Source organism: Delphinus delphis, chromosome 19 (assembly GCF_949987515.2).
Source record: "Delphinus delphis chromosome 19, mDelDel1.2, whole genome shotgun sequence".
Lineage (NCBI taxonomy): Eukaryota > Metazoa > Chordata > Mammalia > Artiodactyla > Delphinidae > Delphinus > Delphinus delphis.
This window is the reverse complement of record NC_082701.1, coordinates 18,837,968-18,859,753: the sequence shown is the minus strand read 5'-3', so window position 1 is coordinate 18,859,753 and position 21,786 is coordinate 18,837,968. Positions and strand designations below refer to the sequence as shown.

Here is a 21,786-nt window from a genome sequence, read left to right as displayed (position 1 = left end):
GAAGGAAAGAAAGCCATCCACCATGGGTTTTCTTGGTTATTGGAGCTGTGGCACTTTGGGGGTCCATACAGGAAAGAGTGGATTCCTCCTGCCTGACACTGGTTCTCCTTTTTGAATAGAAGAGCTGTTAGAAATGCATCCATCCCAGGGTTTGGCCCAGGCAGGGGGGTAGACTTCTGAAGCCCTGAGTCCTTCCAGGCCCTTTCATTTGGAAAGGGATTCTCTGCATACTTCGTCTTACTTGCCTCTCTCTCCCTCTCTCCAAAGGGCAGCCGCATACTTGCTCGTCCTCAGTGCTCTCTGAAGGATGGAGAAACCCGTGACTGAAGAGTTACTGTCGGAGAATCCTTGGCTGTTTGCATTCCTACCGAGCCTCCGTCTCTGGTCACGGTCACCGGTTCCCATCAGGGAATCGCCAGTGGGTGGGCTTGCTTCCCCCGCACAGCTTTGCACCCGAGAAAAAGCAGAAGATTTTTACTAGCTTGAGGAGCAGTTGGTCCCAGCTACTGTTCACCTAGCGCCGTTCAGTCAAATGCCAACACTGAAGAGTGGGAAGAGTCAGGGAGTCTTCAAAGGAAACCAGAGAACGTGACTGATGTGTGCGTGCACCTTTGATTTCATTATCAGACCCTCCTCCATGGATTTATTAACTATCGTTGGAGAAATTAAAATTCTCATATTGAAAGAGATTTTCTTCTATTGACTTTAGAAAGTGGATAATGTTGCTGCCTGATGTCAGGCGTGGGCCTCCTGTTGAAAACTGGGCCATACTGACCCATTAAAGCTTCCTCTGTGTGCCTTTCAAGTTGTCCCTTTAAGTGCCAGTGGAATGCCTAAGTCTTTGGGGGGCGGGTCCAGGTCTGGGAGATCTTTCCAAACAGAAGAGAATGAGCAAGGGAATGTAGGTAAGAAATCACATGGTATCTGTATATGGAAGGGCCAGTGGCTTGGTATTGCTGGGTTTTGTGGCAGGGGGTGGTGTAACGAGGTTGTAGAGTTAGGCAAGGGCCAGAGCGTGGGGAACCTGGAGGCATATAAAGGGTTTCGAACTTTATGTTGTAGGTGATAGGAAGCCATTGATAGGTTTTAAATTGGGTGACAAGGTTGAATTTGTGTGTGTGTGATTGCTGTAGGGGATGGACTTTGAGAGCTGTTTGAGGTTCTAATTCAACTGTGAGATGTTGACAGCCTGAGCAAGGGCAATGGTGGTTGGAAGACAAAGCATGCGTGGGTGTGAGAGATACCTACGAGTTAAGTGAAATGAACAGGACCAGGTAACCGATTGGTTCTGCAAAGCAGCTAGGTAGTATCAGGGATGTGTCCCAGGTTTCTAGCATGAGTGAATGAGGTTTCTAGCATGAGTGAACGGGTAGGTTGTGGTGTCGCCAACTAGATGATGCAGAATGCAGGCAGAGGAGCTAGCCTAAGCTGGGGAATGGAGGCTTCCCCTTCAGATATTTTGAGTTTGACGTGCCTGTAGCCTTTTAGGTGGCAAAGGGCAGTAAGCGGCAGAGTATGAAACTTTAAGCTCCCACATCAGGGGTAGGGGAATGTTGGTCTGGTACCAGAATGCTGGGATGCAAATCCCAGTGTCATCACTGGAGTGGTCAGTTTCCACAAAGTGGTGCAGGAGTGACAAATGACCCCCAAATCCCAGTGGCTTACAACAGTGAACTGACATAGATGAAAATTGGGAGCTAGCTTTGGCTTTGCTCCACGTCTTTCTCATTCTGGAACCCAGGGTCATGGTGGAACCCCCGTCTCAGCCCAGCCTCGTGCAGAAGGAAAAGAGCGATGGCAGAGCCATGAGATGACTCTAAAACTTCTGCATAGACAGGGCACTCGGTGCATTTGCTCACATTCTATTGGCCGAAGCAGGTCACATGGACAAGTCTGAAGTCAGCCAGGTGGGGACATACACTCCTCCCACCGGAGGTACAGCATATGACAACGGTCAGGGAGCAGTATTCATCTAGTGGGGAGAAAAGAAAATCGTTGGGCCCAACCATATGACTTATGACAACCACTAATGGGCTATAAAACCTTGGGGATTTACTCAACTTCTCTCTGTTTTGCTTACCTTCTCTGTAAGACAGGAATAGCAGTACTGTCTCTTAGGATTGTTAAGAGAAGTAACTTCGTTCGTCCACGTAAAGCGCTTAGAACAGTGTCCGACACAGAGTAAACACTTTATACATGTAGGTGGATGGAAGGAAGAGGGAAGGTGGGGTTATTATGGTTAAAATTTTATGTTGGGTATATTTTACTACAATAAAAAAAAAATGTAGGTAGATGGGATTGTCTGGGGAGGGCAAGAAGAGGAGAAGAGGGTGGTGGGCAGAAAGTGGAAAACTTGGGAACCAGCAGTGGGGGCGAAAGCATTGCGAAAGGGAGATGGTCTGCTTGGGAGACAGAGAAGGAACATTCTAGACACACAAGAAAACCAAGAGAGGTTGATGTCCTCCGAAGCCACAGGAATCGAGTTAGGAGGGGGTGTTGGAGTGCCTGAGGATGTCTGCTCTGCTTGGCTTTGAACCTGAACCTTCCCTTTGGCACCTTGATTTTGGTAGGTCTGCTTTCCTCTGCCAGCTCCTGATGATATCATTTCTGGTCACCACCAACACCAGGCCCAGACTGCCTCAATGCCAAATCCTGGCCAGATCTCTTCTCCGAGGTCCCTCCCTCCCCTCCCCTCTAGCCAGTCCTCTTTCGTCCATTGCTGACATCTTGGTGAGACAAATCTCTTTTCATTAAAAAGACACAGAATTGAGGACATCCTTTCTTGTGTCATTTTTTTATTACCGTTGGTGTATATGGTTGTACCCTGAAAAACAAAAATCTTCAAACTTTGAATTTAAAAATTAGGGTTGGTTAGTTTATGGTCAAGATTCCTTTATTAACAAAAGAGTTCATCTTTTGTTTACAGAACATTGTCTATTTGATAAGCCATGGGTTAGAGAAACTGAAAGCTAAAATTTTTCAATGGGAAATGCAGACTGTACAGTTGCGAGGAAGACAAGATTCTTTTTTCTTTTACATCAATTACATTTGCACCGCCACCTTTGGAGGAACCAAGGGATACCTTGGTCCAGAGGATTTCTTCCATTTCTTCGTTGCTTCTAGACCTTGTCTGGCCAATCATCACATGAGCATCAGAGGACTGTGCACAGAGCTGTGGTTCTTAGCTCTGCCAGGAAAAAGCTCTGCGAGGAGCCTGGCTTTTTCTTATTGATTTTATTTCTCGAAGAGTTTTCTTACTAAGTGAATTGACCTTACACAGTTAACTTGATGTAATCTAAAGAAAATAGATGAAGTATGCTTTAGAAAAAATTACACACGCTCTAACCAGCCATTTGGCAATCATTTTCCACAGCGTCTGTCCTTTCGGGGATGGGGAGGTGGGTTTTTTTTTTTTTACACGTGAATGATTACATCTACATACAAGAGCTCCAAACTCTTACTGACCTCCCTCTGCAACACCAGGTGGTGTTGGGGGACAGAGCACTGAGGCAGGCAGGGGGTCTCTCTCAAGGCGTCAGTCACCCCAGGTTGTTTGGCCAACAGTCCCAGGGCATCTGGGCAGTCCACACGCATAAACGTGGCAGCTCTTCCAGTCATAACAACATTTGTGGAACACATTGGATGGCCTCAGATGCATCCCATGGAGATAGGGGGACTTTTTTTGGTCCTTATTTGCGGTCAGAGTTCTTTGAAAGCACAGGACATTGGAGCTGGAGAAACTTTCTTAACAGGGTTCCACATTTCTAGGTCCTCACCCAGCAGCCTTTACCTCACTTCATTCGTAGAATATAGGGGACCCTCTCCAGCCCTCACCCTCATAATGTGAGCATCTGGATAGGTTTTCAATCCCGAAATTATAGATTTAAAAGGAATAGCTGTTCCGGTGTTCTGGGGGTCCTGCTCAACAGTCCTGTGTGTATCCCTGAATTGATTTTGAAGAAGCAGGTGCTGTCGTGGGTCCATTCTCCTAACCCAGTCAAGCCAGCGTGAAAGACCTGTGTGGGGACCACAGAGACCTACACCAGGCTGTTCTGCTGACTGTCCGCTTCTAGCTAGTGATCATGAACTTGCCCATTTCACCAGCAAATTTGGATCCAGGGATGGCTTCTGATTTGTAGCAGCTAAGTTTCTGACCCCAACTTCCTCACATTGATTTCCCCTCGGGTTTTGGGGCCTTTGAGGTCCCCCAAAGCCTCAGATATAGAGCCCAGAAAGGAAGGGTGGTCTAGGGTGTGTGTGTCTCCTTTCCTTTCTTTGGGGGCATCTGTGTTCATGAGTGGCAGCTGAGTCTCCGAGAAACGGTGTCCCTGGAGCTATTCCCGGGATTCACTAGGGTCCATTCTGGCTGCTGTATGACTGACTCCATGAGAAATGTGAGAAGCAAAGGCCCTGGGGAAGGGGCTGCTAAGACAGAGCAACGCTGGACAGAGCTTTCTGGGAAACTTCAAGGCTCCTGGGAACCCTGGGCAGCTTCCTATCCAAGAGTCACTGCGCGATGTGGAGAGGCTGCCCTGGGTGGGTGGGAGAAGGTGAAGGTAGGATTGGGGTGGGGGTAGCTGGTACGGGGCTCAGTCCTCAGTCTTTTTTTTCCTCCCTGGAGAATTTCACTCTGAACTTGGAGAGGCGGCAGAGTCCCCATCCTCGGGGTCCTGCCCGTGTGGGGAGATGGGCTGACCCCCCTTCACGCGCTTCCACTTCATCCTTCGGTTCTGGAACCACACTTTGACCTGATGAAGGAAGCAGAGGAGCCTGGTCACTTCACGGCAGGTGTGGCCGTCTCCTCATATGGATGCTGAAGCTACCTGGGGTGCAGCTCTGGGGACCCCCCAGCTCGAAATTCTGCTTGCCCCTCCCCACGCCTCCAAAGGCTCCAGGAGTTGAAAGGGAAGACCCACCAATCGGCCCAGAGGCTTGTCTTAGGTCTCCAGATAAAGAAAGCCTGACAGAAGAACCCGTTCTAAAAGTCACACTGGCCCCACCCCCTTTCACAAGCCCCTCCCCTCCTGTGCCAACACCCTCTCCCTGTAGCTTCTATTACCCAAGCATCTGGGAACACAGGACCACCCTTAGGCACATTTATAAAGCACTTTTCGGCTTATATAGCTCTGGTCTGGACATTTTCTCATCTGGGCTTCAGCATTTACCTGCAGGTAAACCTGCAGGGTGGGGTTATGACACTGCCTTACAGATGGAGACCAAGAGAGGTTAGGAGAAGACACGCCCCAGAGGTCTCAGGGCTACGAAAGGGTAGAGGCGGGATCTGAATCTAAGGCCTCTGATTCTAAATCCAGCATTTTGGCAGACGCTTTCTCAACTGAAAGCTGCAATCAATAATAATAATAATAATATTTTATTCCACGTCAGAGCACGGGGATGGATGGAATGCTCTGAGAGAAAGCCCAAAACAGAGGGCTAGGAAGCTTTTCTCAGAGTGTGTCCAGGAACCAGCCGCAAATCCAAATCACCTGGAGAACTTACTCGAAATGCAGATTCCTGGTCCCACTCATTATGACTGGAAAATCGCTCCGTGGAGCTCCGGGAGCTGCATTTTAAACAGGGCCTGGATGATCCCACTGCACACTCAAGTCTAGGGATAACCAGATCAGAGGTTTCAACCCTGGTTGCATGTGAGAATCACCTCGGGGACCTTCGATGAATTCTGATGCCTGGACTTCACCTCAGACCAATGAAAACAATCTCTAGGGGGTGGAGCCCAGGCACTGGTGTTATTAGAATCTCCGCAGGTGATTGTCAGGTACAGCCAGAGTTGAGGACCACTGGACTGGGGCAGAGGGAGAAGACGAAGAAGGTTCTGGGAGAAGCGGGGGAAGAGAGGGGTATGACAGAGCACAGGAAAGGAGGCATGGCCAGAAGAGGAGGGTCACCTGCCGCTCGGAGAGGTCCAGGTTTACGGCTATCTCATATCTCCGGAGCCGGGTCAGGTAGTTGTGATGAGCAAACTCGGCCTCGAGCTCCCGCAGCTGCTCCTTGGTGAAGGCCGTCCGCTCCTTGCGGGCCTTGCTGCTGCCCTCCGGCTTCCCTCGGTTCTCCTGGTTGTCTGGGGAGAGAGGGCCCCAAACAGGAAGAAGTGAGCCGCAAGGGCCTTGGTTCCCTTTCTTTTTGTCCTCAAGCAGCGGGGCAGCCTTTCCCTGTTGCTCTTATTTTGAAAGGATGCTGAGAAAGAACCCAGGGTGTCCCTTTATCATTCATTCTAGCGTCTTCACCCCCAGAGAACTGGAAAGGTTTTTGGATATCAACCTCAGGCACACCTCCCCCACAACTGTTTTTAATTCCCGAAGCACAGGAAGCTGCCCTTGACTGTTTAATGATCTCCACCCCACCTCTGTCCCCACCTACCCACAGCTTGACATTAGCAGTGGCTGTAAGTTGGTGCGGCAGGTTGCTCTAAAACTGAGGTTCTCTGTCCTCAACGACAGAAACATCACCTAGGAACTTGCTGGAGATGCAGATCCTTGGGCCTCACCGCACACCTGCTGAATCAGAAACTATGGGAGTGGGGCCCAGCGATCTGTTTTTTTGTTTTTTGTTTTTCCCAGTGATCTGTTTTAACAAGCCTTCGATGAGTCTGACACATGGTCATGGTTACAAACCTCTGCTCTAAGACCTGGCTACTCAGAGGGTGCCTGGTGACAGCAGTCGTGTGGCCAGGGAGCTGTCAGACTTGCAGGATCTCCACCTCACTCCATCCTCAGACCTACTGAATCAGAGTCTGCATTTCAGCCAGATTCCCAGGGGAGGTGTGTACACGTGTAAATTGAGAAGCGCTGCCTTAAGTTTCTCCCGCTCCCCCCCAACGCTCTGACACCAGGAGGGGCCAGGTCTGGAAAGTTCATTTACGAAGGAGGCTCTGAGTTCGACAGGGCAGGGGCTCAACCGTAGCTGGTAACGGGTACAGGAATCAAGCACCTTACAGGCACCAGCTACTTAATCCTCACAGTAATTCAGCCTGGCGAGCTCTAGGATGAGACGCATTTTATAGACCAGAAAACTAAGCACAGAGAAGTGAAGCAAGTTGTCCAAGTTCATCCAGTTCATCTGGCCAGTGAGTGGTGGGGACAGGAATCCAACTTAGGCAGTGTGACTCACACAGTGTTCCAATGAAATATATGTAGGAAGGCTTTACAGACTGTAAAGTATTGTCCACCCAGAAAGGACTGTATCGTGATCTGAACAGGGGAAGGGGCGGTGGTGGATGCAGAAGCACACAGGAAGGAGACCGACACACCTACACAATGAACTACCAACGCGTGCCACGTGGCCCGGGAAGGGCTCCAGGAAGCACGTTTTACTGCAGCGCTCTTAAAAGTTAGAAGTCTTTCACTTCATTGCCCTTGTACATACAGGGAGCCCGGCCAAGGGGCCAGATTGCCGAGCGGGACGGGGATGTGGAGCCCCCTCGTCCACCCCACGTTCCCGATGGGAACGTCAGCCCGCCGGTGCTTTCTAGCGCTTTCCACGCAGTCCCCCTTGCATTTCTGTCTGCGCGTCCTCCGCCCCCGCGCCACGCCTCCGGGAGCCGGATAGAAGGGGGAGCCGCCCGTCCCCTCCCGACGTCCCCCGGGAAGCAGAGGAGGCGGAGGAGGGGCCGCCGCCCGGGTGCCGCCACCGGGGGTCCCCGCAACCCCGATGCTCGGCTGCCCGTGCCGGATCCCGGTGGGCCGCCTGCCGGGCGCGCCCGGGGGCGGGAAGGAAGGGGGCGAGTTCTCCTGCCGGGCTGTCTGCCCAGACCCCTCCGGAAGCGGAGCCGGGGCTGGCGGGGAAGGACGCGCCGCCTGGCTGGGGTCCCCCAGGAGTCTTCAGCCTTGGCTGGCGCGAGCCCGGGAGGGAGGGGCGGTCACGGTCACGCCGGGGAGGGACGCCGATTCCGGAGCACATCCTCGCCTGCGCGCCCAGAGCGAGGCTGGGAAACCTGGATTGTTTCCCATCCGCTCCTGTCCTGGAGCTCGGTATTTCCCAGCTCTAACCTTTCGCAGCAGCGGGGGTGTTAAACCCAGAGGACTTGCCCCGACGTTTGAATCCTGGATCTTCTTGCTGGAGCCTCTGGGGAAGTCGCTTAACCTCTCTGGGCTTCTCATCCAGAAATCTACCTCCCAGAGGTTTTGGGAAGCTTGGACAAGCTGCTGTGTGTGGAAAATGCTTTTAAAACTCTAAAGCTCTGGACAAATATAAAGTATTCTTCCGATTCTTCAATTCCTTGAGACGCCATCTGAGGGGCTGGGGTAATAGCTACCGTTTCTTAAAGGCTTCCACGTGCTAAGATGCAGTCACTGCTTTAATCCTCCCCATACACCACACGTAGGAGTAGGTAGTAGTATTATCCCTTTAGCTTTGTCGTGTGGATTTGTGTGATAATTTGATTAATAGCGCTCTCTCCCCAGGGATGTAACTGCTTTTTCTCACTTGCTACTGTACCTGGCACTTAGGAGTTTCTTGCTAAATGTTTGCTAAATCCCTCTCAGTAGATAGAGGCAGAAGCAGCCTCAGAGAGGCCCGGGAACTTGCCCAGTGTGCCAGGCAGCTTTTGGGCGGCAGAACCGAGATTCGAATCCAGATCCACCTGACTAGAGCCTTGGCCATCAACCCTGGCGTCAGGTTCTCCATCTTGCGTCGGCTGGCTGGCAGCTGGACCTGGACCATCACAGCCCTGCCCGTTTCCGCCTCCAGGGCTCCTGTGGGCCCTGGGTTGATGCCCACACCCACCCTCCCCTTCTCTCAGGCCTGCTGAGGTGTGCACAGGTCCCCTATGGAAACCCCCCAAATACCTCCCCCCAACACACAGAGTTCTGCACATAATCCTTCCTAGAGAGAAGAAGGGAGATAAAGGGAGGAGACCTTTGGAGCTGGTCTTGGACTGGTTATGGGGGCAGCTGACCATTGTCAACCAGGTCAAACCCCTCCCTATCCACTGTCCTCTCTCACCTCTTAGTATCCTGATTTAGGCACTGGGGCCTCAGGATGGGAAAGAAGAAATAGGACAAAGGAGCCTGGGCTGGGAACTGAGTGTCTGAGCCCCTGTGTGAACCTCGGGGCAACACCCGCTAAAGGGGGTGGCAACTGGCACTGGAAGAACCTTTGTCCCTCATCAGCTTCCCAGAGGGGTAAGAACTTTGATCACTGTTAGAAATGACACGGCTTCCCTGGTGGCGCAGTGGTTGAGAGTCCGCCTGCCGATGCAGGGGACACGGGTTCGTGTCCTGGTCCGGGAAGATCCCACATGCCGCGGAGCAGCTGGGACCGTGAGCCATGGCCGCTGAGCCTGTGCATCCGGAGCCTGTGCTCCGCAACGCGAGAGGCCACAACAGTGAGAGGCCCGCGTACCGCAAAAAAAAAAAAAGAAATGACAAAGGGGTCAGAAGTATGGCAAGTTAACTATGAAAACGAAAGTGGAAGTTATGGTTCTCTTTGTTCTGCAATAGTATAAAAATAGTATATCTTTTCATCAAGATAGGAAAAGACAAAGAAAAATGGTAAGTACTTTTATACCGTTTCTGGCCAGGGGGTGTCCATTCTGCTGGATCACGTGCACAGTTCCTATGCATGCTACCCCCAAGATGGTTTGATCCCTTTGTTGGGGAGCCTCCCTCCCCTCTCTGGCCTCAGCCTCCCCACGGGTAGAAGTATGGGATTGGGCTGGGCCTTCTTTCCCTGGGCGAGCTGTTGTCAGAGTTCTTTTCCAATACGCCACCCTGGCACTCTCTTCTCTCCCTACTCCCTCTTCTGTTGAGAAACCCCGGCCTGGAATCTGAGGTCCCTTCCAGTTTCCAAGATTCTTGTCTTGGCCCCAGGTTACACCCTTCAGTCAGCAGGAAGGAACAGTGTGTTGTGTGTTCTGTCCCAAGGCCCTCCGCAGCCTTCCCAAGGCCCTCAGCCCAAAGATCAGGGCTGTGCTGGGGAATTTCTCTCTCCCTCTGACATGCACAGCGCCCCAAGCCTGGAGCTGCGTGGAAGGGACTTGTGTTTGCAGAGATTTCTGAGGACCTGTTGGAGAGCCTGAGACTTAGCTGGCTCGAAGAAAGGGCTCTCTGACCTCGGGCAAGTCCCTTAAGTTCTCTGAGCTTCAGTTTCCTCATTTGTAAAACAGAATAGCCTCACCCCCTGTGATCAGAAGGCTTCTGAGAAGGCAAAACGAGATGGGTAATGTGTGTTAACACCTAGTACAGTGCCGGGCACACAGCTGAGGCTCCTTTTGGAGAACCACCGGAAGAGGTTCTACTGGAGATGATGCTGGAGAGATGACACAGGTGGAGATAAAACACAGCGCATCTCAAGGTACCACGTCTCCAGAGCTGTGTGAAAGGGATGCCTTTTCTACGTCTGGCCTTTTAACTGTTTTCCCTTCTCCACTACTTTTGCACAGTTGTACTTGAATCCGTGTCTCTATTGCTTCCAGGCGCAGTAACTAGAACTGAGCAGCGTGACCGTCCACGTCAGTCCTCCTGGTCCTGATTCTTCCTCAGGGCCAGCGGGCGCCTCTTCCAGGACCGCAGAGGGAGGAGGCCGGTGCTCAGCTGGCTGCCTCTGTGGTTAAGGAGGAGACCCCCGGCCCCGCCCCGCCCTCTGCACACCCTCAGAGGGAGCGGGGCCATGATGGAATGGTCCGGAGCACCCAGAGAAATGCAAACAGGATGTGTGTGTGATTGCGGTTTCCACCAGGAGCTTTGACACCATCCGAGGTAAATTATTTCATAAGTAGCTGTCACGTTTGGCAGACCTTCTTAAAGTTAGCGGACAGCTTTATCGGAACCACGGGGAGGTTCTGATAGACCTTGGGGAACGTGCCTTTCTGGAGTCCTGTATTCCTACTCCCCAACTCTCGCAGCCAGTTAACATAAATTTCTATCCAGGACCAGATAGACAGCCACAAGCCCCATATTCGGGTAGCACTTTGCAGTTGACAATTGACAATGGATTTCTTTCCCCCAGAGATAAACTTCTTTGGGGCTTTCCTCTGTACTACAGAATCATAGAACAGTAGACCTGGAAGGGGACTTAGAGATGATCTGATGTGGCCTTTACATCTTACAGGTGAGCCTAGAGAAGGTAAGAAACTTGCCTAAAGACACACAGCAAGTTAGCAGCAGAATTGGGCTGAGAACCCAGATTTCCTTTATAGGAAGCTATTTCCTGACTGTTAGGCTGCTTCCTACTGGGTCCTCTTAATTATCCTGTGAGGTAGGTAAGGTACACATTAGCCCATGGAACAGACGAGGAAATTAAGACCCAGAGACTAAATGGCTTGCCAGAAGTCCCCTGGGACCAGTTCAGGCTACGTCACACTGCACTGCAGCGGTGATGAGTATGGAGCTGTGCTCGCTCCAGGGATGGCGTCTGGGTCTGGGTCCAGGTCTGCCTCCCTGGGACTCCCCTTGGCAGATCCTCTGAAAATGGGGTCTACAGCTTCCTGGGCTACAGACCAGACCTTTAATGTGCTCGTTAGTTTTGATACTTTCAACTTCAGAGGGAAGAGTCAAAGCCCTGAAAATAGACAAGACCTGGATGGAGCCAGTCCCAAGACCAGATGGGCCTTTGCATCCACACCTCCCTGGCTTCCTGGGACTGGCTTGACTTTCTCTGGGCCCCGACCCACCTCAATGTCCAGGCCCTTTCTGTCTCCCATGGGGGCCTGAAGAGACCTGGTGAGGCTCCCAGCCTCTTTGAGGAGCCCAGCAGTGGGGCTGGGGGATTCAGGGAGGGGAATACCTGGGGCTAGAGTCGTCTTTGCTGAGAGTCCCAGGTGGCGGGGGGTGGGTGAGGGTGGGCAGTGATGAGGCATAGTGGAATGGACTGGGTGAGGAGATGGGGTGTGGGGACCATGAAAGAGGGGAGCAGAGAAGTGGAGCGGGTACGGGGGCGGTGGAAAGGAGAGGCTGGAACAGCAGCAAGTTTCTGAGATGGTTGGGGCAGGCGAGAGCAGCGCTGGGCTTTGTTTGTGTTTATCAGTTCCAGATGTCACGCTCAGCTGTCACCGAAGGAAGCGTGGGCTTCAAGACCCAGGGCCCACTGCTCACACTGCTTCTCCACCACTGAGTTCAAGGAAAACATGACATAGAAGAGTCTGGAATGGGGGTGGGGACTGCGAGAGGAATCCTGGCCAGAGGCCAGGGCACCCTGATTCCGTGAGTGGAGTGGGCACTGGGGAAGCTGGCCCCAGGGGTCTGCAGGGGCCTCGAGTCCTGCCCCTCGGAAAGGGGTGAGTGTGGATTTGAGATCGCTCAGCCTGATACTCGGTGTCACGTTTGTGACCCAGGCGACACTCGGCTGAGGTTGTCCATTTATTTTGTTATTACCTCCTTTCCTTCTTCCTCTGTCCAACAGCCTGCTTTTTTAGAGATTCATTCGTAAAACAGTCTCCACTTTTTTTCTTCTCTCTTGATGGGAGTAAGATAAGAATGCGGGGATCTGCTTGTGGCCAGAAGCAACGCTCTGTCTGAATGGACAAACACTAGTGGCCAGCGGACCCGGGACTGGAACATTTGTCCCACTGCTAGAACTTTGTCCCTGTACCCTCTGTTTATGGGCTGAACTGTGTCCCCCCCCACCAATTAATATGTTGAAATTCTAACCCCCAGTACTTCTGAATGTGACTGTATTTTGAGATAGGGTCTTTCAAGAGGGGATTAAATTAAAATGAGGCAGTTAGGGTGAGCCCTAATCCAATCTGACTAGTGTCTTCATAAAAAGAGATTAGGACACACAGAGAGCCACCAGGGATGCGCACGCACAGAGGAAAGGCCGTGTGAAGACGTGACAAAAAGGCGGCTGTCTGCCAGCCAAAGGGAAACGCCTCGGCAGAAACCAAACCTGCCATCGTCTTGATCTTTGACTTCCAGCTTCCAGAACTGTGGGAAAATAAATGTCTGTTGTTTAAGCTACCCAGTCTGTGGTATTTGTTATGGCGGCCCAAGCAAACTAAGACGCCCCCAACTCCCCATATCCGTGCTTATCACTGAGGAGAGAGAGGGAGCAAGGCCACTGGGGGGTACTTGGCAAGGCTGACGCAAGGCCATAGGGACGGCTCTGCAATTCCTCTAGACTGGAGAGCACAGTCACTTGTCCATGTGGCAGCTGGGCCCTCTCGTTGCCCAGCTGTGAGCCCCCCTAACTGCCTGGCCGTGGTGGGTCCCCTTTGTTGCCCAGCCACAGCAGCTCCAGCCATGGGAGTGCTTGGGAGGCAAGCCCAGCACCCTGTAGCGGATTCCTGCAAGTCCAACCTGCACGTGGATACGTCTTTCTGACCCAGCACTCACCCTGACCCTGGGCTGGTTTTATGACCGAAGTCTGGCTCTCTGCACACTTTTTTGTGAGTGAGACTGTAAAAATCCTGATGCATTTTCCAGAAGCACATCACGCATGGTGAAAACCCTCATGCCAGGCGGTGGAGCCGCTCTCAGAGAGAAAGTGAGAAAATGAATGAGTGAATGCCAGGCTGCACTAGAGGCTATTGGCCAGACATTGAATGAGCTTCTCCTGTGTACACATGTTTCAGTAGGTGCTAGGGAGACTGCACAGGTGAATCAGATAGCATCCCAGCCCTCTAGACACTTCAATTTTAAGGAAAAAGGCAGCTATATGCATCTAGAGCTCTGGATACGGGCCAACTGTGGTTTGATTCTAAGATGGAGGTGTCAGCAAGGTATGCTCCATGTGTGAGGGGAGAGAGGACATGAAAGGATTCTTGGACACTCAACAAACTAAGAGTAGAAGGAAGTTATCTCAATATAATAAAGGCCATATATGAAAAGCCCATAGCTAACATCATACTCAGTGGTGAAAAAGGGAAATAGTTTCCTCTAATAAGAAACTAGGGAAAGGAGGCCCACTCGCACCATTTCTATTCAATATAATACTGGAAGTCCTAGCCAGAGCACTCAGGCAAGAAAAAGAAATAAAAGGCACCTAAATCAGAAAGGAAGAAGTAAAGTAATCTCTGTTTATAGATGAAATAATCTTGTATGTGGAAAACCCTGAAGATTCCACGAAAGCCTCTTAGAACGAATAACTAAATTCAGCAAGGTTGCAGGTTACAGAATCAGAATGCACAAATCATCTGTGTTTCTATACTGAACGATCCAAAAGGGAAATTAAGAAAACAATCCCATTTATAACAGCATCAAAAAGGATAAGATACGTAGGGATAAACTGAACTAAGGAGGCAAAAGACTCGCACAATGAAGATTACAAAACATTGCTGAAAGAAATTAAAGGCACAAATAAATGGAAAGACATCCTGTGTTCATGGATTGAAAGACTTAATATTGTTAAAATGTCCATACTACTCAAAGTGATCTTCAGATTCAATGCCATCCCTATCAAAATCCCAATGGCATTTCTTTGCAAGAATAGAAAAAAAAAATCATCCAAAAATTCACATGGGATCTCAAAGAACCCTGAATAGCCAAAACAATCTTGAGAAAGAAAAACAAAGCTGGAGGCCTCAGGCTTCCTGATTTCAAAACATATTACAAAGATACAGTAATCAAATCATTATGGTACTGGCACAAAAACAGACACTTAGATCGATGGAACAGAATAGAGAGCCCAGAAGTAAGTCCTCACATAGATGGTCAAATGATCTTCAACAATGGTGCCAAGGCTACACAGTGGGGAAGGCACAGCCTTCAACAAACGGTGCTGGGAAAACTGGATCTCCACAGGCAAACGAATAAAGTTGGATCCTTACCTTACACCATATGTAAAAATTAACTCGAAATGCATTAAAGACCTAAAAATGTAAGACCTAAAACTAGAAAACTCCTAGAAGAAAACATGGAGGGAAATCTTCATGACATTGGATTTGGTGGTGATTTCTTGGATATGACACCAAAAGCATAGTCAACAAAAGCAAAAATAGACAAAACTACGTCAAACTTAAAAATTTCTGTGTAGCAAAGGAAACAATCAACAGAATAAAAAGGCAACCTAAGGAATGGGGAAAATATTTGTGGACCATACGTCTGATGAGGGATTAATATCCAGAATATACAAAGAACTCCTGCAAGTCAACAACAAAAATCAAACAGTCCAATTTAAACCTGGACAGAGGACTTGAATAGACATTTCTCCAAAGAAGATATACAAATGGCCAATAAGTATATGAAAAGATGCTCAACATCACCAGTCATTAGGGAAATACAAATCAAAACCACAATGAAGTATCACCTCATACCTACTAGCATGACTACTATCAAAAAAACCCCAGAAAATAACAAGTGTTGGCAAGGATGCGGAGAAAGGAGAAATTGGAACTCTGTGCACTGTTGGTGGGATTGTAAGATAGTACAGCTGCTATGGAAAACAGTATGGAGGTTCCTCAAAAAATTAAGAATGGAATTACCACCTGATCCAGCAGTCCTACTTCTGGGTATATATCCAAAAGAATTCAAAGCAGGATCTCGAAGAGATATTTGCACACCCATGTTCATTGCAGAATTGTTCATAATAGCCAAGAGGTGGAAGCAACCCAAGTGTCCAATGACAGATGAGTGGATGAAGAAGATGTGCACACACATGCAATAGAATATTATTCAGCCTTAAAAAAATAAAGAAATCCTATCATGTGCTACAACATGGATGAGGCTTGAGGACATTGTGCTGAGCTAAACCAGTCACAAAAAGACAGAGACTGCTTGATTCCACTTACATGAGGTATCTACAGTAATCAAATCTTTAGAAACCGGAGGGTAGAATGCTGGTTGCCAGGGCCCGTGGGGAGAGGGTAAAGGGGAGTTGTTTTTCAACGGATATAGAGTTTTCCTTTTATAAGATGAAAAAGTTCTAGAGATCTGTTGCACAACAATACGCATCTAGTTAATGCTTCCGAACTGCACAGTCAAAAATGGTTATGATGGTAAATCTTACATTATGTGTTCTTGACCACAATTTTTAAAAAAGCAGATTTCAAATGCAAGATGTTCAAAGGTAAGAAATCTCAGGGGAGCTCCTTTATGAAGTTACAGGCTGTATTTATAAAATCAGCACAGGTTCTAGCGATACTATAGTTTGGAACTTCTAAACTGTACCTTTCACTGAAATGATGCTAGGTACAAGTGGAGTCATAAAGGAAAGAAGGATGGAAGGAAGGGAGGAAGGAAGGAAGGAAGGAAGGAAAGAAAGGGAGGGTCCTTGGAGTAGGTGGCTTTCAAGCTGGATGTTAAAATAAGTAGGCAGAAGAGCCCGGGAAGAGAAGGGTCTTTGAGGCAAGGCGAAGAACTGAGCAAAGGCGGGGGGCGGGGGCATGGGGAGAAAAAGTGGGGTGCCTTTTCAAGACAAGTAAACTGGTATGGTTTCGTGGCAAGGTGAGTGGAGATGGAGGTGGGAGGGGTGGCCTGTAGTGGGAAATAAGCAGGGAAAGAGGTCAATCTGTGGAGGGTTTTTCAACCTCAGGGGAAATTGAGAGTGCGCGTAAGCTGGGCACGGGGAGGTGGACATCAGATCTTGCAGGGGAGAAATCGGGGAAGGAGGAGCCCTGGGAGGCACGCGTGTTGGAGCTGCAGGAGGATGGGGCAAAGCGAGTCTGATGAAGGCAGAGTGAGTGTCGGCGAGCGGCGCTGAGCTGATCCGGGGCACCGCGACTCTCCCAGGCGGGCGATCAGATTCACCTGTAGCTGGGCTGATCACACGCGACCTTCCCTTGAACCCCGTCAGGAAATCACCGAGAAATCCTTCATTCCCATAAATTAAAGACGACCACGGTAGCAACGACAGATTGGGGGCAAACAAGAGTGGCCTTGCAGCTGTCCTTGCCAGCAGGGGTCTTTAACACCCCCTGGCCCCAGGGCGGGAGTCGTTGGGAATGAGTTAATATCACAGCTGTCTCCTAAATCAGTTTTGTGCTGTGAACCAACAGAAAGTCTCAGGGTAGGAGCCGAGGACCCCTGCTTTCCTGACCATTTCCCTGAGCAAATCAGCTCCACTTCCAGTAATGGGGAGTGATGGGGGAGCAGCTGGGACTGGCAGAGGAAGAAGAGGAGAGAGCAGAGAACGTTCCTTTTGAAACAAACTTCCAGTAACTTTCTGTTACCGGACGCCCCTGGCCAGGCCAGCCAGTACGGGACCCATTTACCAGGCGTGACTCACCCCCTACCCCAGCCTCTCTGGCAGATCTCTGAGCTCCAGGCTCCTAATGAATGGCAACTGGATTTCAGGACCAACAATGATTGCGAGAAATTCCCACATCTTATACCCCAGACTCAGGAATTTCTGAGACAGCGTATTTGAAATATTCAATTCCACTGTCGCCCATAACATAGGGCTATTTATCAGATTCTATGTTCTGAAGACTGGTTCTGGAAATATGGGCCTAAGACCATTCAGAGCTGCTAGTTATCGAACTCATGTGCCAGACACAGTGTTAATCTCACAGATCACGGAATTTAACCTTCACAGGGACTCCACATGGAGAGTGATACTGTTATAGTCCCATTTTACAGAAGGGTAAACAGAGGCTCCAAGAATTTAAGACCTTTCCCAGAGTCAAGCAGCCAAAAGCGGCAGTGCCGACCCCTCAACCTGACTGCCTGACTGTGAAGCATGATGGAAAACACACCCCTGAGCCATGCTGCTTAACCTTCCAGAGACGGCTTAGCAGGGGCCAGGGTGAGGTGCGTGAGACACGATGAATGCAGAATGCAAGGGGTGCCCAAAACCTCAGTAACCACGAGAAAGAACATTTTAACGCAAAGTTTTAAAAAATCAAAATGAATACAAAAATCCACAATGAACAGAATGTCAAAATTGAAAAGAGAGAATGCAACCAGTGGCTCAGGACGGGTAGGGTGGGGCGGGGGTCTTCGTGGGTTTGTCTCTTGTGAACTGAACTCCAGGCTCCTGGAGTTGGTCGTGAGCCTTGTCCATCGCTTTCCCTTTTCTTTAGGCTCTTACAACACTGATCTTTCCCGCCTCCTTCCCCTTCGGTTAAATTCTGAAGGAAGATGCAAGCAGCCGTGCAATAAAGGTTTCCATGCTGACCAGAGAGGGTCTGGGACCCCAGAGAATGAATGAGAGTCAGCTGGCTGTGCCCTGTCCTGTGCGACTGCTACTCCCGCTGCTGCTTCTGAGGGGACCTCGAGGGAGAGCCCAGGCTCCCTCCTGGGTGGGAAGCTCCCCCCGCCAGAGGCTGACCCTATGAAGAGGGTGCTCTGGGGTGGCCAGCTGCTCGGCAAGCGAGCAGCGCCATCCATGGGTCCCTCGCCAAAAGGAAAGATGGTGCATTTGGGTCTTGCTGAAACATGGAACGAGCTTTTGCCTGAGCCCAGCCCTTGGCCTTGCCCATGCCTTCCCAGTGCTCTTGGCTCACAGTCCCCTGGAAAGTGGCTGGATGCGGCCAAGGTGGATGTGGGCAGAGATGGAGGACACAGTGGCAGGCGCCAAGGAGGGGAGAGCTCTTCAACTAGGCGCGGAGCCAAGTGGCTGACAGCTCATTGGAGAGGAGAAGCAGAAAGCGCCCCATTCTCTGCAAATCTCCATCCGGGCTTAGGAATAGTTCAGGGTTTGACTGGCTGGGGATTTAAAGGGCCCTTCTATTTAGTAGCCAGGAAGGCTGTGGTTTTTATCATCCACTGTGAGCACAATGAGGGGCTTCTTCAAGCATGGAGACCAGATATTTCAAAATGAGGATTCTGCTTGAAATCTACTGAAGGGTGTGGGATCGGGGTCTGAAGTCTGGGGTTTGAGCTTTCTTCTAGGGTGACCAACGGTCCCGGGGACACTGGACTTTCATGCTAAAACCAGAAAGGTCCTGGGTACGTCGAGATGAGTGGGTCACTCTGTTTTGACTCCATGCTAGCAGAGATCCCCTCAGACTTCTCAGTCTTTCCTTTTCCACGTGTAAAGAATCAAGTCACTGACAAAACCTGCTGTACCAAACTCGAAAACTTGTGGGACTCAAAAGACTTATCGTATGTTTCCTGCAGCACCTCGAACCCCCTAGATCACAGCACATCCACTGCCGGAAAGGTATCTGCTGGCTTCTCCTCCCCCTCAGTCTGAACTCTTTGGGGGTGAGACCACCTTATTCATCCCTGCAGTCTCAGGACCTCTACCAATGCTTGGCAAAAAAAAAGATGCTCGGGAAATCTGCTACTTTGAAAGTGCTTCGTAAAGCAAAGCAGAGAGTGTTCTCGTTGGTTAGTCGGTCCTCTCATTTGCTGCCTGCCCCTTGTTAGCCCCATGAAAGGTCTTCTGTAGGTTCAGACAGACAGATGTGCCCCAAGGGTGGCCGTCAGGAGGACGTAGTGGGGCAGTGGGGGCAGGAGGCAAGGGCACTGTCTTGTTCCGGGCAAGGTGGGGACAGGAAACCAGACAAAAGGTGAATGGGCAGTGAGAGAGGCTGGGGGGTGGGGGCGGGGCAGTCCCACGGGGAAATGAGGAAACAACAGGTCCTCCCAACCAGGAGGAGATAGACTTTAGCTGGGACCTGAACAAGCAGGCCAGCTCCATCATCTGGCCTCTGCTGCTCCAGCGCCGAGCAGGGCTTTACCTGCACTCTGGGGTCCAGAGCTTACCCTTTGCTGCCTGCCTCCCCGACTTTCTCCAAGACTGGCGATCCCTCAGGAGGGCTCTTCAGAGGAGTGGCCTTTTGGGGGGGTCACCCAGACCTTAGCACGCTGAGCTGCCCCTTGGCCTGGGCACAGCCCAGCTGCAGAGGGCGATACCTCATGGGCAGTCTGCCCCTATTCTTACTGCCTGCCTCTTGCGTCCCTGTGCTATGTCTGCTTCTCTCCCTCTAGACTCCTGGAGACACAGAGTCCTGGTTCTACTTGACTGCCGGGGGTCCCAGCCTTGGTCCTAGCCCTCCGAGCCTTGGTCTCAGCTGACTCCTCTGGGGAGCAAGCCCTGGGGCTCTGGGACCTGGAGCTGGCTGGGGCATGGTGGGGAGAACCGTGACCCAGAGGCAGACTGGTTCAGGAAAGCCCCTCTCCAGCCCTTGACAGCCTGTACCCAGAGGCTCCGTCCCACATGTCCTTCAAATCTTTGCGGATCCTGTTTCGTTCTCTTGCCGGCACATCCTTCCCAAGGCCCAGGAGAGCTGAGGACACAGACATAGCCCCCGTCACCAGAGAATGTCAGAACTCTGAGTAGAAGCAACCCCAAAGGTAACTGTTCTAAGTCTCCTGCCTTTGGGTAGATTAGATCATATTGTTCTGCATTCATGGTCAGGATACCTAGGCTCAGAGAGGGCAAGCAACCTCCTCAAGGTCACACAGCAAAGGAACGGTCAGCTGTTCCTCAGGCACTTACCCGAACTCTCCTTTTTCCGCCTGGTTGACTTCTTCTCCGTCCCATTGGCAGTGCTCCCAAGGACCTCGTAGTCCTCGCCTGGGCCTCCCGTGGTGTCCACCAGGCCTGGGCTGCTGGCCCCCATCTCCTTGGAGCCCCCTGCTGGGCCCGGGTTGAGCCTATGCCGGGCCTCTGAGACAGGAAAGTGCCAGTCGGGAGGTTGTGGGAAGGCGGGGTGCTGCTCAGTGAAGCCGCGCTCCTCCCGGGGCAGGCTGTGTGGGGTGGCTGCTAGGCAGGAGGCCGAGAAGTCAGGGTACGCTGCCGTTGCCGTCCCTGGGAAGTCTGGTTTCTGGTGGAAGGAGAACGGGGTTGGCGGGTAGTGGGGGAGGCCTGAGGCCCCACTGCCTTCTGAGTGAGGGTTTCGAAGGCAGCCCCAGACCGGGGCCGGGGGATGGGGACCCCTCATGCAGCTGCTGGCCACTGGATCCATCTGCTGTCTGGTGCACGCCTCAGTCCTTTCAAAGGCTGGAGTCTTACACTTTTTATATTCAAAGTGTTAAAAATGCAAAAAAAAAATTTTTTTTTTAACAGGAGGGAAAAAGGTTCAACAGAAAATTCACCCCAGGAACCAAAACAAAAACCAAAGCTAACGTTGTTCCTTACAGCTACGCACACATGTGTCTGGCCACACATACATGTGCCCGCACCTATGTTGGACTTCGTTCCTGGCTTCCTGGTCCCCCCCTCCGACACACCAACCTGCCTAGTGGGGTCCCCTGTACGTGTATTTGTCGCCGATGACACTAAACATTTTCACTGTCCCAGCCCAGACGCACCAGCTGATGAGTGCTCGTCTTGGAGCCCGCAGCAAATGCCTGCAAAGAGCTGGTCCAGGGCTGCTGAGACACACTTTTAAATCCTTCGGTAGGGGAGAGAGTGACAGATTTCTGAAGTGAAATGTGAGAGAGGAGAGGGAGGGGTTAACCAGCACACACACGATCCCCTCCAACCAAAACCCGAGCAGGCAACTATTAATCATCAGAAACCTTATATGCACATCTAATGGGATTTGCAGATGGAGTCTTTTAAAGAAACATTGTCTGTATTTTTTTTTTTTTAAGGAAAGAGAGCAGCACACACACAATTTCTTTAATGTTTCTCCTGTAACACTATGAAGTTATTTTATTGCACTGTTAACAAAATTCCCCAAGTCTTGGATTTGGAAAAAGACTTAAGTCGTATCCAGAATCCATCAAGTGCCAAGTTCCAGGGAGTGAAGCGGGGAATGAGCGCAAGAGACAAGTTTGCTGATTGCATTTGATTTAAAGGCCCTTCTACTGCTGCTTGCAAAAAGGAAGGTGGATTAAAAGAAATCTTTTTTTGCAAGTCTCAGCGGCCCACTATGGTCTGTAGTAGAAAGACACACCCCAGAAAAAAATGATTTCTCTCGGCCCAAAGTGACATTCTCACTTTCTCAGTAACTTAAAAAAACAATCAGATTCTTCCTTCCGCTCTTTAACCCCCAAC

The 21,786-nt window shown here is 50.7% G+C and overlaps 1 protein-coding gene and 1 long non-coding RNA gene across 3 annotated transcripts; one reads left to right on the top strand and one right to left on the bottom strand.

Moving 5' to 3' along the window:
* Positions 1 to 2,814: 2,814 nt before the first annotated feature.
* Positions 2,815 to 20,749, bottom strand: MEOX1 (mesenchyme homeobox 1). Of its 2 annotated transcripts, XM_059997456.1 has the most exons (3): positions 20,281 to 20,749; positions 5,907 to 6,079; positions 2,815 to 4,748 (listed from the first exon to the last, which is right to left on the bottom strand). In XM_059997456.1, the coding sequence occupies exons 1-3, from the start codon at positions 20,747 to 20,749 to the stop codon at positions 4,626 to 4,628; spliced, it is 765 nt and encodes a 254-aa protein (XP_059853439.1). In that variant the 3' UTR covers positions 2,815 to 4,625. The 2 variants fall into 2 exon arrangements, with proteins under 2 accessions (XP_059853439.1, XP_059853440.1); XM_059997457.1 differs by lacking the exon at positions 5,907 to 6,079.
* On the top strand, positions 9,843 to 12,914 carry LOC132414698 (uncharacterized). Its single transcript, XR_009516999.1, has 4 exons — positions 9,843 to 10,311; positions 10,433 to 10,715; positions 10,966 to 11,067; positions 11,983 to 12,914. It is a non-coding gene; the product is annotated as an uncharacterized lncRNA (long non-coding RNA).
* Positions 20,750 to 21,786: the final 1,037 nt, after the last annotated feature.